The sequence below is a fragment of the Monodelphis domestica genome, chromosome 7 (genome assembly GCF_027887165.1).
Source record: "Monodelphis domestica isolate mMonDom1 chromosome 7, mMonDom1.pri, whole genome shotgun sequence".
Taxonomy (NCBI): Eukaryota; Metazoa; Chordata; class Mammalia; order Didelphimorphia; family Didelphidae; genus Monodelphis; species Monodelphis domestica.
This window is the reverse complement of record NC_077233.1, coordinates 215,661,607-215,679,127: the sequence shown is the minus strand read 5'-3', so window position 1 is coordinate 215,679,127 and position 17,521 is coordinate 215,661,607. Positions and strand designations below refer to the sequence as shown.

General features: G+C 41.6%; 1 protein-coding gene across 1 annotated transcript in view; it reads right to left on the bottom strand.

Moving 5' to 3' along the window:
• Positions 1-5,613: 5,613 nt before the first annotated feature.
• CARD11 (caspase recruitment domain family member 11) overlaps positions 5,614-17,521 on the bottom strand; it is a 142,792-nt gene continuing 130,884 nt past the window's right edge. The window contains exons 22-24 of the mRNA XM_007498411.2: positions 17,363-17,487; positions 13,557-13,672; positions 5,614-6,484 (exon numbers count right to left, since the gene is read on the bottom strand). Coding sequence (XP_007498473.1) covers positions 6,280-6,484; positions 13,557-13,672; positions 17,363-17,487 — 446 coding nt within the window. The 3' untranslated portion in view covers positions 5,614-6,279. The remainder of the gene's footprint in view (positions 6,485-13,556; positions 13,673-17,362; positions 17,488-17,521) is intronic.

Below are 17,521 nucleotides of genomic sequence, written 5' to 3'. Positions count from 1 at the left end.
CTTCTCATCCCATCCTTGTTCCTCCAATCCCTACCGGAACCTCTTTCTAACTTGGCTTCATGTATTGACTCTTACTGGTTCCCCTGAAGCCTCACAAGGGGGGCAGAAAGTTAGGGTAAGACTGTGTCATGAGGCTCCTTTGAAATTTTCCCCCAGTCTAATTTTCTGGGGTTCAGAGCTGTGCCCTGCTAACCTTAGCAGCATTTCATGGGCAGGGTGCTTCCTTTCCAGCCCCCTCATCTCTTCTCTTTGCCAAGCCCCCCCTTCTCCCTGGTCTTCTTAGCATAGACCATAGAGCCCATCTCAGGATGCCTGAACATGCTTTAAATTCCTTTAAGATACCCAAAGCACCTTCAGCTCTCATTCCCAAAGTTAAACCCATTGCTGTGCCCAGGCCCCTTCCCCACTCAATGCGGATTAATGGAAGGCATGTGTTTGGCCCTGCTGCACACAATGGGACAGACAAAGGATTCAGAAATGAAATCAGCAAAAATCAAAATAAATCAGCAAGCTTTTACTCCAGTGGCTTTTTCCAAGCACGTCTATCCCCTCTGTGCTAAGTGCTTTACAGGGAAACGCTGTTTCTAAGTACAAACACAATGCCTCAGCTTGGAGAAAATTTACTGTTTAACTTCAGCTTTTAACAAGATAGAAGTTGAAGTCCTTCCAGCCCTCAACTCCCAACATTTAGCGGTTTATTTGGCCTTAAATAAGCACAGGAGGACCTTGAGAAACATGGCCTTTTTCTCTCCACAACATCAAATTTGTTTCCAGGGGCAGTTCCAGCAACAGGAGGATTCTTCAATTTACTCTGGAAGGACATTTTAGTTGAGAAGAAATTTCCTTTGCCTACGTGGCCTGTCCCACATTATACGGGCCTGCAAGGAATCCATCAGGCCTGAAATGGGCTTGAAATATAGGTGTGATGGAGAGGAAGGAGCTTTTGAAACAGTGAAGCTGGTCACTGATTCCTCTGATTTCTCTTCTCTTAATTTCCAAGGTCTTCAAATGGAATATTAGAGCCAAGAACTGACCTGAAGAGCTTTGCCTTCAAGATTAGTTGTCTGGGCATGATGCCTCCTCACTTTGCAGATGAGTTCATGGTTTATAACCATGAAATCTTACCCTGAGGCCAAGCACGGAGTAGTAGCACGAGTTATCCCCAATCTCCAATACAATATGTGCAATGGAACTGCACATAAAGAAAGGACCAGCAACTAACAGAACTCACATGGCTAGCTTTAAAAAAAAAATCCTTACTTTCTGTCTTAGAATTGATACTAAGTACCAGGCCTAGAGACTGGAGGTCCTCCATTCAAATTTGGCCTCAGACACTTCCCAGCTGTGTGACCCTGGGCAAGTCACTTGACCCCCATTGCCTAGCCCTTACTGCTCTTCTGCCTTGGAGCCAATACATAGTATTGATTCTAAGACAGAAGGTAAAGGTTTTTACCCAGTGGAATTGCTCATTAGATATGGGGGGGGGGTTGAGAAAGGGAGGAAAAGAACATGATTCATGTAAACTTGGAAAAATATTCTAAATTAATTAATTAAATAAAATCAGTACAGTTTTTCCTAAAAAAAAAAAATAACAGTACAAAATAAAAAAAAAGGTAAGGGTTAAAAAAAAAGAATTGATACTAAGTATTGGTTCTAAGGCAGAAGAGAGGTAAGGGGTAGGCAATGTGGATTAAGTGATTTGCCCAGGTCACACAGGAATTGTTAGAGACCAGATATGAACCCAGGTCCTTCTGTCTCTAGGCCTGGTTCTCCATCCACTGAGCCACCAAGCTGTCCCATATATTTTGTTTAAAAACAAATCTGAATCTGGTGGAAATGTTCTCTTCCAATAAAGATTCACATGTGCTCTGAAATTCAGCCTTAGATTAAATGATCGATTCCAGGTCCCATAGTTTGCATCAGAGTTTGGACTTGAATTCAGGTCTTTCTGACTCTGAGGCCAATTTTTCATCACATGCATAGCTGTCTCTGGACCCTTTAACTCTTGGTAGTTTCCCATCCCATCTAATCTTCCACTGACTCTTATCTCACTCTCTGCCATTGCCAACTGACTCTACCTGATCTGATACCCTATATACCGACCCTGAATCTTTAACTTCCATATTGTACCTTCTGGAATCCCTCCTCCAGGTCCTGGAGAAATTAATCCCTTCATTTTTGGAGTTTCTGCCCTAGGCTCAACCCGTTAGATTGGCCACTGGATTTTCCCAAACTTGCCTGCTTAGCTCTACTGGCTGACTCTAGACCCCAGACCCTTTTCAGTTTCACATCTCATCTTCTCCAGCCAAGCCACATCACAATATACCTGCTACCACTTTACCTTTTCTCTTACCTCCACTTCCCATCTCTCAGAACAAAATATCCTACTCTGGTTGGCACTCATACACACACACACACACACACATATACATACATGTATGTATATATATATATATATATATATATATATTGTCCTTCCTCATTAGAATAAAAAATCCTTGAGGGGAGGGACTGTCTATTTTAATAAAATTTTTTTTTAGTATTCCCAGAGCTCAGCACAGTTCTTGGCACATTATATGTACTTAATAAATACTCACCCCCTGTGGAGGAGAGAAATTACAAGGCATGCAGCAAGACAAGAAGCTGGAGCTTGATCAGCTGTCAATCAAAGGAAAATTCCATTTGGAATGTTACCGGAAAAAGCAGTTTGGAGCCAAGCCAATGGTGACTATTTGGAGGTCTTTGGGCTTCTGGTTGATCTGAAGGAAGAAGCTGGGTTTATCTTTGGGACTTGGGATAACCAAGCTGGAGGTGGCTTGGCTGATTTGAAGGCAGAAGAAGGACAATAGTCCATATATCTCTCTCTGACTGGCTCTGTTTCATGCTAGTGACTGAATTGCCATTTCTCTCAGTATCCTCCAACCTTACACTTACTGTAGATAATAGGGAAATCCCACTTTTCTTACCTTATCCTCCATCTTTCCTGTTTTCCCCAATAAACCCTTACTTAAGATAAAGAAGAGAAAAGAGTATTTCTTCTGAAACATCATAGTTCGCCCTGAGTGACTTAGAAGGAGGCTGAAGAAGGGGGAAGGGGAAACTGAAGGGAAGAAGAGGGGAGTAAGGGAGATTGGAAGAGGGAGAAAGGGAAGTATAAAAGGGAGGAGGGTAGGCAAAGAAGATAACTACCTGATCTATTAGTTATCATGTATCCATCAAATATACCTCAAATATCATCTATTACACCCCCCCATCCCATTCATTTGTTCAACTGAATCAAATTCAATGTGGATAACCATTAAAGATATCTTGCTATCTTTTTATGAAGTGCATAAAGACAGAATTATAATTCTATTCTGCTAACTTGTTAGCAAAGGGATACATCCCTTTCCTTTACCTTGGCACAAACAGACTCACAGCAACAATAAGGGGAAGTCCAAGTAGTGTGTGGGCAGCTCTGCCTGAACCCTGGTTCTATGTGTTTCATGCGTCAGAACAGCCTGACCAGAAAGGCTGCATCTCCTACCTCTGTTTGGCTCAGGTACTCTTGGAGGCTGCCCGAACCCCTGATCAATGCCACGTTGCCCTGCCAACATTTCATGCCTGACAGGACTTCCTTTTTCTATTTAGCCCTACTCTCCCCTAATCAATGTCTGCCCCCTGGGTTCCATGGCGTTGTGGGAAAGCAAGTTGTCCTTTCCTAGCAATATTCCTACCTCAGGCTCAGAGCACTCCCAGAGAATGGGAGCCCCTTCTAATTTCAGTAGTGCATGCTCACTCCTGCTATGTTTGTAGCGTTTAAGTCCACCATCCCCAGAAAAGCAGAAAGAAAGGGACTGTTTGCCAATCTCCAATCTCTAGGAGAAGGTCCTGTCTTCAGGACTAGGAGCAGCTAGCATAGATGGAGAAGCTAGACCGAGAGAAAACAAAGCAAAGACAGGGAAGGTTCATAGTACAAGGAGCCAGGGACTGTAAGCTACCAAGAATAAACATCTCAAGGAGAAACTGTTCCTCTTACTGAGACCAAATAGGGTGAGAGTAATAGAGCTGGTTTCAAAATCAGGCAGGCCAGACAACCTAACAATAGCCCCAAACACTTCTCAGCAGGTGGAGGAATTCACAGGTTCTTGCCTTAATCCTGCTCCTTCACTGTTAAGTAGGTGCAAAGTGCTCCAAATGTTCCCCCTTGCTTGCTCCCTCCTTTTCCTCCCATGTTCCCTTTTTGTGCTCTTCCTAGTTTCTTCCTTACCTTCTCTCCCTCCTTCTATTCAAACTACAGGATGGCAGGGGATATTATGCCCAGGGTGCCATAGTTGGGGCTAAGGAAGCAAATTCCTTATAAAAGGGGATTAAAACCATTTTTATTTCATTGTCATCTGCTTCTCAATGTCCTACATACATTGAGAGGCAATATGCTGTAGTGGGTAGAGTGGTGGACTTGGAGCAAAGAGTACATGGGGCAGATAGATAGAGTCCTGAGCCTGGAGGCAGAGGATCTGAGTTTGAATTCAACCTTAGATGTTTACTAGCTGTGCAATTCTGGACAAGTCAATTAGGCTCTGACTGCCTCAATTTCCTCATCTGTAAAATTAGAGTAATAATAGTACCTACTTCTCAAGGTCATTGGGAGGATGAAATGATATTCATCAAGTGCTTAGCACAGTGCTTGGAACATAGTAAGTTTTTAATAAAAGCTCATTCCCTTCCCCTTTGGAATCCTTTGGTCTAAGTCCTATGTCTTTGGATAAGTCACTTAATATTTCTGGGCCTTTGTTCCTCATCTGTGAAAGAGGGGACTTGGATCAGATGGCTTCTAAGGCTCCTCCTTTCTCTTTCTCTTTGATCCTATACAATAAAACCAAAGGTTTAGTTGGACCCAATTGTTGTTTTTAAAAAATCCACACCTAACCATGGCCTTCTGGTATCCAGACTTTTTGGTTAATGGGAGGAGGGAAGGTTGTTCTGGGCAGATTCCCTCAAGAGGAGGAAATGAAGGTAACTGTCAGGGAGTAGAATGCTGGTCCTTTTAGTTCATGGCTTAAAACCAGAGCTTTAAACCTGGTGGTGGCAGTTTCCAAAGGGGTGCCCAGATGAGCAAAGGAGTAATATGCAGGGGGTTGAAGACAGCTCAACTAAGATAAAGACCAGGATTTATGGCCTCTGAGGCCCCTCTTAGCTCTAAATCTATGATCCTAGGATTCTACAGTTAGACTTTGATGGGGAAAGCACAGGGTAGGGGGAAAGAGCCACGGAGTCAAAGGCTTGGAGGTCCAGATTCCAGCTCTGCCACTGATTACCTGTATAATCTTGGGCTGTCACAGCCCCCTTCTGGATTCCAGTTTTCTCTCCTATAAAACAAGGGGGTTAGTTGGACTAGATGCCCTCTGAGGTTCCTGCCAGCCCCCTAAGACCCTGGGAACCTAGACTGCCTGTGGCCTCCCTACTACCCAGGGAAATCTTGTTATCCTGCACTTAATAAGATGCTTGGAGCCCTTTATGAAATGTTCGCTTAAGGATGCAGAATTTAATTTCTAATGCTGGAAGTGGGGTTAGAGTGAGGAGAGGGGCTACTGGAAGTTCCTGCTAACTGTAAAAGCAACGAATGTCAGAGAATTCAGGCCATAGGGTACTTTAATGCAAAAAACAAATACCAGGACAATGCAACGTCTCTCCAGCCTGGCCAGGCTACCCACACACATACCCCCAGAAAGGACCACAGATGAGAGAAGTGGTCTTGCTTTCAGGGGTGCCCAGTATGACTGGATGTCGAGCAGAGTCCCTGGTGAATTACATTCAAATGCTAGTCTGATCTAGAAGGGGCCTTAGATTCAATGTCCTTTGGCTGAGTCCATGTCTCGGAAGATTTCTGGGCTCTGATAACGTCAGGAGTGCGAAACGACTGGGATGGGGTCCAGGCAGTGTGCGGAATAAATTACTCCTAACTCCCTCCCACTCTTTCTTCCATTCCCATGGTTAGAACAGCTGCTGTTGCCCTTGGGCCGGGGGGAAGGGAGGGGAGTGGGATCCTGTGGTGGGACAGCTTACTAAGGGGAAGTTCAGTACTGGGCTCCTATTACCCAGAGGCCCAAGTAGGTCCTCCCAGCTGGGTTTGCTCCATCTGCAGAACAGAGCTGGCCAAGAAGCACCGGGGAGCCCCGAGCAATGCCCTGGGGGGACTCTACCTGCCCAAACTCTGCTTGGTCAGGGCCTGCCCAAACTCTGCTTGGTCAGGGCCTGCCCATCACTGACAAGCCCAGTTCAACATGAGGGATGCCTGGTTTACAGCTGGTCTTCATCAATCCAGATGGTTTTGTGTTGCTCCTCTCCTATCTTCTCCTTGATGACGCGGATTAAATCCTCCACGCTGCTCCACATGTCAACCTCCACTGAGGCATAGAGACAGGGGAGGGCTTCTAGCTCTTTCTCCTTCTGGCGGCACACCCTTAAAAATTCCTCCTCCGTTTCTGGCCTGGGCAGCAGTTTCCTATGGCCGAAGAATAACAGACATACAATTGGTGAAAAAGGAGATTACCTCGTCACTGAGCCTTAGGAAAGAACAGGGTGGAGGTCCAGGTAATAGCCAGCTGGGCAGTACACCAAATAGTGTTGGACCTGGACTTAGGAAAACTCATCTTCCTGGGTTCAGACACAGACTAGTTGTGAGATCCTGGGCAAGTCACTTAACCCTATTTTTTTTTTTTTTTTAGTTTCCCCATCCATAAAATGAGCTGGAGAAGGAACTGGCAAACCCCACTTTAGTATCTATGCCAAGAAAACCCAAATGAGGTCACAAAGGATCAGACATGATTTAAAAATGACTAAACAACCAGATCATCCACATGTTCCTTCTTCTATGTGGAGACCCTTATGCAAGCTGTTCCCCAATGTCTTTTCTTCCTCTCCTCTTCTTAGAATCTCTAGTTTCTTCCAAAGCCCAATTCTAATGCCACCTCCTACTGGAAGCCTTTCTTTATTGTCCAGGGCTATTGCCTCTTCCCTCCAATTGCTCTGAAGCACACCTGAAATTTCTTTGGTGTTTGGAACTCAGTGCACAAAATTCCTTTCCCAATACCCACTTATATATCTTGTTTCTATAGAGTTGCTTAGATATGGTCTCCTCTATTTGACGTAAGCTCCTTGAGGGCGGGAATGGTTTCTGCCTTTTTTTGAATCTTTAGTGCTCGGCACTGTGCCTGGCACATACTTAATGAATGCTTCATGACTTGAGAAGCTAAATGTAGATCAGCATCTGCTCCAATGTACAATCTTGGGGAGCTGCCTGGGCTACTGATGTTAAAGGACTGACTTCTCTAGGGTCACACTACCAGAATTTGTCAGAGGCAGGTCTTGAACTCAAGTCTTCCTGACTCTGAGACCAAGTCTCTGGATATTACACAACAGTTGATTCTTTAGTCAACATTCCCCTATATTTATTTTTTGTTAATTTATATGCATACATGTTTTCTCCTTTGGGACTATATTATTTTTGTATTTGTACCCCTGGTGCCTAATGTAATGCCTGGCAGTGCAGTGGGTAAGACTGTTGGTTTTGGGATTAAAAGACTTGAGCCGAAATCTAGTCTCAGACACTCACTAGCTATGTGAACTTGGGCAAGCCAATTTGCCTCAGTTTCCTCATCTGTTAAATGGGGACAATAATAGTACTCACCTCCCAGGTTGTATTGAGGATAAAATGATGTAATAATGGTAAAGCACTTAGCAGAGTGCCTGACATAATAGCAGGCACTATAAACATTAAGTATTTTATTATAAATGCATTTTTCAATTGATTAGTATTTTTACAAAGTGATGAAGGCTTAGGAGGCTGTGTAGAGAAAATTCAAAGACTCAGGAAATGGTGATGTCACCATTCAATTCAAGAAAGCAAACATTCATCAAATGTCTGCTATGTGCCAGACATTGTGCTAGGCAATGGGGGTTACAAAGATAAAAATAAAACAGTTCCTGTCCCCCCCCCCCCAGCAAGGGGATCCTGGATGTATATATTTATGATGAATTCGATTTGAAAGACACCTTTGAAATCAAGTACAATTCCCTCTTTTTATAGATGAGAAAACTGAGGCCCAAAGAGGCTAAGGAACTTTGATGAGGTCACATGGAAAATAAGAAACAGAGCAGAGATTTGAGCACAGGTTCTCTGACTCCAAATACAGAGCTTTTTTTATGGCACTGTGATGCCTCTACTTCTCCTGCTAGGCAGAATAATAATTGATTTTTTACAACATTTTTAAAGATTGCAAAGGTGTTTTATATAGATTGTCTCTTTGGAATCTCACAACTGCTCTATGGAGTAGAAACTGAGGAGACTATGAGGAGTCGAGGGACTCTAACTGCTGCTACCTACCTTGTGCCTTCCTGTACTTTTTTTTTAACTCTTACCTTCTTTCTTAGAATCAATACTGTGTATTGGGTTAAGCAATGGGGGTTAAGTGACTTGCCCAGAGTCACACAGCTAGGAAGTGTCTGAGGCCAAATTTGAACCCAGGACCTCCTATCTCTAGGCCTGGCTCTCAATCCATTGAGTCACCCAGCTGCCTCCCTTCCTATCCTTTCTAACATTCACCAAAAGACAACTTTTTATGTTTGATTTTTGTGGTCCTAGGCCCTGACTCTCTTCCAAGTTTCTTCTGTCCCAGCATATTCCAGAAGGATACAAGTGAGCTGAGAAGGTGGTGGAGAAGAGAACTGGTTTTCAGAAGCTTAAATCTGGTTCTATCTTTCTCCTCCTCAGTACCATTGGAAACCCATGAAATAGACACCAAAACACCAATATCATACAAAACAATAACATGATAAGTAAGTAGCCTGTTGTTACTTACAACACTCAGCACAGTACCTGGCATGTAGTAGATGCTTAATAAATGTTGATTAGATTGGAAAGCAAGTTTTTTAGGGAAAAGGTGGGCAATGAAATGTCAATTAATATAGGGTAGTGATGGCAAACCTATGGTACCAGTGCCAAAGATGGCATGCAGAGCACTGTCTGTGGGCACCCAGCTGCCCTCCTTCCCTATATCCCTCAGAGTTTGTTTCTAGGAAGGCAGAGAGACTCAGGAGGAGCTACTCCCCTCCCCCTCTTCACCTCACATGATGGCATTTTTTCACATTCCCCTGCTCCTCTGCCCAGCAGTTCAATGGGAGTACACAGGGGATAAGGGGGTGGTGGCTCACAGTTAGCAGAGCTGGAGGGGAGCAGAGAGCCAGACAACTTCCCTCCCCTTCTCTACACTAGCTGAGGACATTCCTCACTTCACCCACCCCTCTGTCCAGAAGCACAATGGGAGTGGATCCTCTCTCCCCTGTGGGGTGGAGGGGCTGGGGCATACTCAGCGTGTGTGTGTGTGTGTGTGTGTGTGTGTGTGTGTGTGTGTGTGTGTGTGTGAGAGAGAGAGAGAGACAGACAGACAGACAGACAGACAGACAGACAGACAGAGAGACAGACAGAGACAGAGAGAGACAGAGACAGAGAGAGTCATGGCACTCCATTTCTAAAAGGTTTGCCATCACTGACAATGTAGTATAGGGAAAGTCTACTGCTCTTGAAATTAGGAGACTTGGATTTTAGTCCCACCTCTGCCAAGAGTTAGCTTTGAGACCTTGGTTAAAATTCTTTTGGCTTTGGTTTCCTCATGGCTAAAATAAGAAGGTGAAACAAGATGATCTTGAGCATAGGAATTTTTAATCTATTTTTGTGTTGGATCTCTTTGGTAAAAAAAACAAAAACAAACTATAGACTTGGTAAAGATAAAAGATAAAAACTATTGACTGTGGATCCTGGTAAAACCTATATACTGCTGCTCAGAATGACATTTTTTAAATGTAAAAAAAGAAATTTTTAAGATTACAAAAGAAACCAGTTCTTTTAAATATAGCTTGAAGAAAGCTTCAATTAGTGCAAATAATGAAGGAACCCCATGAAATGATTGCATTAATCAAATTTGTACTTATTTGAAAATATAATTGTACATAAAAATATGGTAACAGATTCCAGCCCAAAGCAAATATGTGATGAGAATTCAAATAATCTGACCACTTCTTGGGAATTTATTATTAGCACTAATTGGGTCTTAGCTATGTCAAAATATTAGAAAAAAAGAAAACAAACAAAGCAATCTCCTCTCAAAAAACTAAGTTCCCTGATTCAGTTAAGAACCCAAGCAATTATCTTCCAGCTTTAACATTCTGTGTTTAGAATCTTAGAATGTTAAACCTCCTTCATAGTTCAGCTCATGTTTTATCTCTTTCCTTTGACCTTGGGTGAGTCACAATCTCTATCTGTCTCATTCTTCTCATCTATGAAATGGGGTGATAATAGCGCCTATCTCTAAGGGGTATTGTTGAGGATTAAGTGAGATAAGATTTGTAAAGTGCATTGCAAACATTAAAACATTATATACATGCTAGCTATTTTGTCAACAATATAATATAAATCACATTATCCATTACAAATTATATATATAGTATATACTCATATGCACATTATAGAAATATACATAATAGAAATTATAACAAGTGAATGTAATGTTATAAATATAATTAGGATGTCACTTGACTTACTCAGGTTCAGTTGCTTCATATGTAAATAGGGATAATAATAACACCAACCTCCCAAGGTTGTATTATTATCATCAATACTATTAGAACATAAACTAATGTAATGATACAACTAGAATTATTGTTACTTGACCTCTCTCAACCTCTGTTGCCCTCATCTGTTAAATGGGGATAAATAAGAGTGCCTTCTTCCAAAGATGGTTGTGAGGATAAAATGAGATAAAAATATTAAGAAGTTTGAAAACTTAAAAATACTAGATGGGTTAGCTATTGTTATTACTCTCACCACCACCACCATCATCATTCTATGTTAATAAGGCATTACTACATGTTAATCAGTATGTTATTAATATTAACAATAATTATCATTAATATTCCTGAGTGGTTAGTTTCTTTTTTGGCCCCCTAAATTATGTATATGTAGTTTTTGTATTATATTTGTATATCTACATTGTATTTGTATATGTATTTTTTCCATTCAGGATTTCATCAGTATATAGAACTCCCTGGTAAGGAATCTCCCACCAGTGTAGATGTGCATCTGTTCTGAACTTTAGTCTTTATAGAGTTGTCTTTTTGTTATGAAATCATTTTCAGTTGTGTCCAAATCTTCATGGCCCCATTTGTTTTGACAAAGATACTAGAGTGATATCCTGTTTCCTCTTCCAGTCCATTTGACAGATGAGTAAACTGAGGCAAAGAGCGCTTTGGGACTTGCCCAGGGTCATCCAGCTATTAAATGTCTGAGGCCAGATTTGAACTCAGCAAAATGAGTCTCCTTGACTCCACACCCTTCACTCTAACACCTGAGCCTCCTAGCTTCCTTCCAGAATCGCCTGTCAGTGAGAAGTTAAATGATTTGCCCATAGCAGAAGAGTCAGTATGCAAGAGATAGACCTTGAAAGCAAATCTCCCTGACTGTGACTGACTTTCTATTCACTACCTCATTCCTGCTTGTTTTTAAGTAGAAATCTGGTTTCTACTAACATATGTACATGTTTTCCCCAGTTGAGAAGAAATCCCTTGAGGGTGGAGATTATCCTAGTTTTATCTTTTATTCTCAATGTCTGGCATACAGTAGACACTTAATAAATGTTTTTTGACTTTCTACCTTGGGTCTATTTTATGTATTTTGTTTATATATATACACATATATATGTGGGTGTATATATAAATAAATACGTATGTGCACATATATGTTTGTATACATATGTAAATATATACATATATATATATATATGCTATTTTGCTTGATAGACTATCAGCATTTTAAGGGCAAGGACCATTTAATTTTCATCTTCTTTTTTCAGATGTGTAGCATTCAAATCTGATCTCAGGCAGTTACTAATGGTATGACTCTGGACAAGTCACTTAACCCTGTTTGCCTCAGTTTCCTCATCTGTCAAATGAGCTGGAGAAGGAAATGGTAAACTATTCCACTATCTTTGCCAAGAAAACCCAAAAGAGATCATGAAGAGTTGGAAATGACTGAAAATGACTAAAGAAAACACATAATAGTTGCTTAATAAATACTTATTGAAGGGCAGCTAGGTGGCTCAGTGGATAGAGAATTGAGCCTGGAGATGGGAGGTCCTGGGTTCAACCATGGTCTCAACACTTCTTAGCTGTGTGACCTTGGCAGGTCACTTGACCCCAGTTGCTTAGCTCTTACTACTCTTCTGCCTTGGAACAGATACTATTGATTCTAAGATAGAAGGTAAATGTTTTTAAAAATAGATAAATGATTGTTATTACATGTAAATGGGAAACTAAATAAATATATTTTAAAAGTAACATAAAATAGACAAATAAATGAATGCTTGTTGATTGATAATAGCTAATGTTTATAGAGCACTTTAAGATTTCCAAAGTGCTTTAGATATTTAAATCATTTGATCTTCACAATAACACTGTGAGGGAGTTGCTAATAGCATCATCTTCATAGGAAAATGAAGGAACTGGAAGCAACTAAGAAGTTTAGCTGTTAGAGAGCCAAGTCTGGAAATGGGAGGTTCCAGGTTCAAACTTGGTTTCAGGTGTGTGACCCTAGGCAAGTCACTTTATTTCCATTGCTTAGTCCTTATCACTCTTTTGCTTTAGAACTTCTAAGACAGAAGGTAAGGGGGGGAAAGAAAGAGAGGAGAGAGAGGGAGAGAGAGAGAGAGAGAGAGAGAGAGAGAGAGAGAGAGAGAGAGAGAGAGAGAGAGAGAGAGAGAGAGAGAGAGAGAGAGAGAGAGAGAGTCAGAGAGACACAGAGAGAAAGACAGACAGAGAGAGACAGACAGACACAGAGAGAAAGTACAGAAGGAAGGAAGAAAAGAAGAAAAAAGAAAGAAAGAAAGAATAAAGGAAGGAAGAGAAAGAAATTAAAAGAAAGAAAAAAGAAAAAAGGAGAGAGGGAGGAAAGGAGGAAGGGAGAAAGGGAGGGAGAGAAGGAGGGAAGGAAGGAAGGAAATAAAGAAAATGAAAAAATTGGGCCTAAGAGAAAGTAAGTCACTTGCTCAGGATTTGAATCCAATACTGTCTCCATGACACCACTTAATTACTGAGGTATTGTATGTTCATAAGTGCTCTGAGAATGTGTAGCCATTCAATATGGATGATCAAGAAATCCTTCACAGAGGAAATAAGTTCTAAGCAGAGTTTTTAAAATCAAGGAAGTTTGCCAAGTTTGGCAAGCTCAGTAGAGAGCACTTTGGGTAGAGGGAGGGAGGCAGAGTCAGGAGTCAGAAAGCTGTATGCATGGGGGCATTGAATGACATGCCTTGGGGTGGCATTTGTTCTAGATATAATCAGGATGGCCATACCGATAGGGGCAATGGGAGGCTTTTGGGGGAGTGCCTGAGAAACCACCCACATGCACAAGGAGAGCAGGAAGCATTCCAAATGCCCAGGAAGACATCCTGGGGCAGTTCCAGCATGAGCTTCACAGGCAGAGTTGCTGGTTGACATACGACTGTAAAAACTCCCTTAGATATTACCTGAATTTCTTGATATTCTTCTCTGAAACTCTGATGAAGAGAACGATGGGGTAGATCTTTGCTTTGATCAAGTCTTTTGTACAGCTTATCCCGGCCTCCAGCAGGCAGTGTTTATTCTGGAAATAAAACCGTCACAGTGTCACTGGAGGACAAATCTCCATCTCGCATGTGTATGAATATCCATGCGTGTGTCTGTGTCTGTGTGCAATGGTAGACAGTACATCTGATGGAGAGGCGGGCACAGGAAAAGGACTGCTGTTGGCAATTCAGCAGCTGGGGAGCCAGTGAAAACCAGAAGCTAAAAGAACCATTTTACTAGAGATGAAAAATGAAAGTGCAAATGCAATTTAGACCAACACACCCGGAGACACACTTAATACTCCTCAGCCGTCTATGCATTACAGAGCATGGCCACCCATGTTAGACCAGGAGCCCAGGGGCCTGAAATAAATTAGGCTCTAAGTAAGCTCTTTAATGAAAAATGGCAATGATGACTGATGGCCCTTGGTGGTACCTCAGATACAGGATGCTAGCTGCCATCAAATACATCCCTGGGATAACTGCAACAGGGTAGAAAGAGCTCGAGACTTCTATTAGTTGGTGAACATTTTGGTGGGCTGGTTAATTCTTTGAATCTCCCTGCAGGGCTATTGTAGAATGTCTTTTCAGTACATGGACCCAGCAATTCTAAAAGCGAACTATAACTTGACCCTGGCTGATCAGGAAGTGTCTTTTCTTGTCTTAATTGTGCAAAGGCTGGCCTGGAATGCTCTCCTTTCTCACAAACCCTGGCTTCCTTCAGGATTCAGTTCATAGGTTTCTTAGCATTGTTGGAACTCTCTCTCATACGTACTTATTTTGCAGTTGGACATCAAAATGGATAGAGTGCTGGGCTTGGAGTCAGGAAGGTCTGAGTTCAAATCTTGCCGTAGACAATGACTAGCTATGTGACCCTGGGCAAGCCACATAAGCCTTTTTGCCTCAGTTTCCTCATCTGTAAATTGAGCTGGAGAAGGGAATGGCAAAACACTCCAGTATCTTTGCCAAGAAAACCCCAAATGGGGTCACATAGACTTGGATATGACTGAAATGACTAAATAAACACTTATCTGTTTACATGTTGTATCTCTTAGAAGAATGGAAGCTCTTCAAGGATAGGAACTGTGTGGCTCTCAACTCTAGTTGAGAATCAAATGTGAACTAATTTCTATATCTGCCATTTTAAAACCTTTTCATCCAAGTTCTTTTATTCCCCTTTACATACTTTAATGTCCAGCTAAATCAACCTTCTTGATTATTTTTTATTTTTATTTTTTAAACTCTTACCTTCCATCTTAGAATCAATACTGTGTATTGGTTCCAAGGCAGAAGAGTGGTAAGGGCTAGGCAATGGGGGTCAAGTGACTTGCCCAGAGTCACACAGCTAGGAAGTGTCTGAGGCAAGATTTGAACCCAGGAATTCCCATCTCTAGGCCTGTATCTCAATCCACTGAACAACCCAGCTGCCCCCTTGATTCTTTTTTAAAACAAAAACAGCACTCTACTATTTAATATGCTACCTCCATGCCTTTGTATAAGTTGCCCCCCACTCCTGGAACTCAGATCTCTTCTTGTCTCCACCTTTGAGAATCTCTATTTTGTTGTTCAATCATGTTCAGCTCTTTGTGGTCTGCTTTATGACCCCTTTTGGGGTTTTTCTTGGTAAAGAATTGGAGTGGTTTGCCATTTTCTCCTCTAGCTCATTTTACAGATGAGGAAACGAAGACAATCAAGGTTAAGTGACTTGCCCACGGTCTTGGCTAGGTTTGAACTCATGAAGATGAGTCTTCTAGACTCCAGGTCCAACATTCTATCCACCTAGTTGGCCTTTGAGAATCCCTCGTTTCCTCAAAAGCTCAGCTCAAGAATTGCCTCTACAAGAGACGTTTCTAGGTCCTCCAGCAGCTAGTGTCTGGTTCTGAAATTACCTTACATTTATTCTATATGTAGTTTGGATATACTTGTATGTGTACATGTCATCTCTAAAAGAGTCTAATTTCCTTGAGGGCAAGAATTCTCATTTTTATATTTGTAGCTCCAGTGCCTAGCATGGTCCCGGACTTAGAGCAGGCTTTTAATGCCTTTGGAATTGGATTGACATTATCTTTAGGCCAAAAATACATTTTAGTTGCAAACTCGTGGCTATGTCACTTACCACTTAGAGCAAGTCACTTAATATTTCTGGGGCTCAGTTTTTTTTATCTGTGAAGTGAAGGGGTTGGTATGTCATTTATCCTTATTTAAAACCATGGCCAGAAACTGTTCTGATGGGCTTTGGTCAATGCTCCTGTCAATCATTCTCTGAGGTCTGCATCTCTCAGTTTTTGCAACAGTTTTTGCAAACCTTTCATCCTTTAACACGTAACTAATTGGTCTCCAACCTGTTGGTGATTTAGGAGCATATGTGAAGGAGATATTGGTATAAATCAATTATGTCAAACTATAAATAAAATAGTAATGGGGTTGTTTATCTGTATACAAGGATCCCTGTGGGCTGCATAAGGTCTTAGTTTGAAAATGTAATGCTATCTTTTACTGTATTTTTATTTATTTTATTAAATATCTCCCAATTACATTTTTAAAATCCCTTACCTTTCCACTTTAGAATCAATACTATATATTAGTTCCAAAGGAGAAGAGTGGTAAGGGGTAGGCAATGGGGAGTTAAGTGACTTGCCCAGGGTCACACAGCTGGAAAGTGTCTGAGGCTAGATTTCAACCCAGAAACTCTTATCTCTAGGCCCCCCTCCCCTCCCAATTACATTTTAATCTGGTTCAGGTAGCACCCAACAGTACTGCAGCTGCAGACCTCTGGTCTGGATAGCTTCTGACATCCCTTCTAGTTCTAAATTGATGCTCAATGATCTTTCCCTGTCATTCTTATTGCTCATCACAGAGTTTATCGCTGAGGACAACAGCCCTAAAATAATAACATGTGCTATGTAAACTTACAGGTGGTTGTGCCCAAGACTTTGTCTTTTGTGTCAAAATGGGAAGGAGACCGAAGATGGGCATTTGATGGAAAATTCCTAGCACTTAGCTACATGTAACTGTTCCATTTTGTTGAGATGGCCAAAAGCACTTTGAGAGTTTATGTCTCCCACAGTTAGGATATGCCATTGGCCTCAATTTGAGCATTTTTCTTGTCTAGGGTAAGGAATAGCCCCCATGCTTAGGACTGAGAGGCTCTACAACGTATGGGCACTTGAGGACCAGAAAACACTACAACCAAAGTGTTTGTTTAAATTGTGTATGTATACCTTTTCTCATCCCCTGCCAAAGACCATCCTAATCTCCCACTTTCCACTTGTTCAGCAAATGTCGTGCCTGACACCAACTCTCTCACTTTGTCTGTCTCTCACTGACACATTCTTTCTCTATCTCTGGCCCTGTTATCACAACCAGACACACACGTACCTAACAATGCGAACTAGGACACAAACACTGAAAACCATTAAAAATAGAAGATGGTTCTGCTAAATAAACACACACTGGAGTCCTGCATACAAGGGCAATAAAGAAGCTGGAGAAAGGGAGGAGAAAAGGGCCAGTATAATGGGAAAGTTAGTTTGGAGTTAAAGGAAGAAAGGGAACAATGAAAAAGAATGGAGGAAAAGTGGATAAGAACTTGGGAGTAGGAGAAGGAAAGAAACAGAAACACCTCTTTCTACTTTGGTCTTTATCAAGATGGCATCAAATAGATTGTGAGAAAGGAAGATGCACATAGACAGACAGACCACAGACAGCTATATCCAACCCTTGGTCACCTTGGCAGCCACAGCTTCAATATTGCCAGGAACAATGCATTCAAAGGTGTTTGGATTCTTTTCCCGGGAGAATATGATGGTTTCTGTTTTCTCTTTCCTCAAGAACTCCTCCTTTGTTACAACATCTGGAGAGGAGGAAAACAAGGTTTTAGTTGTAGT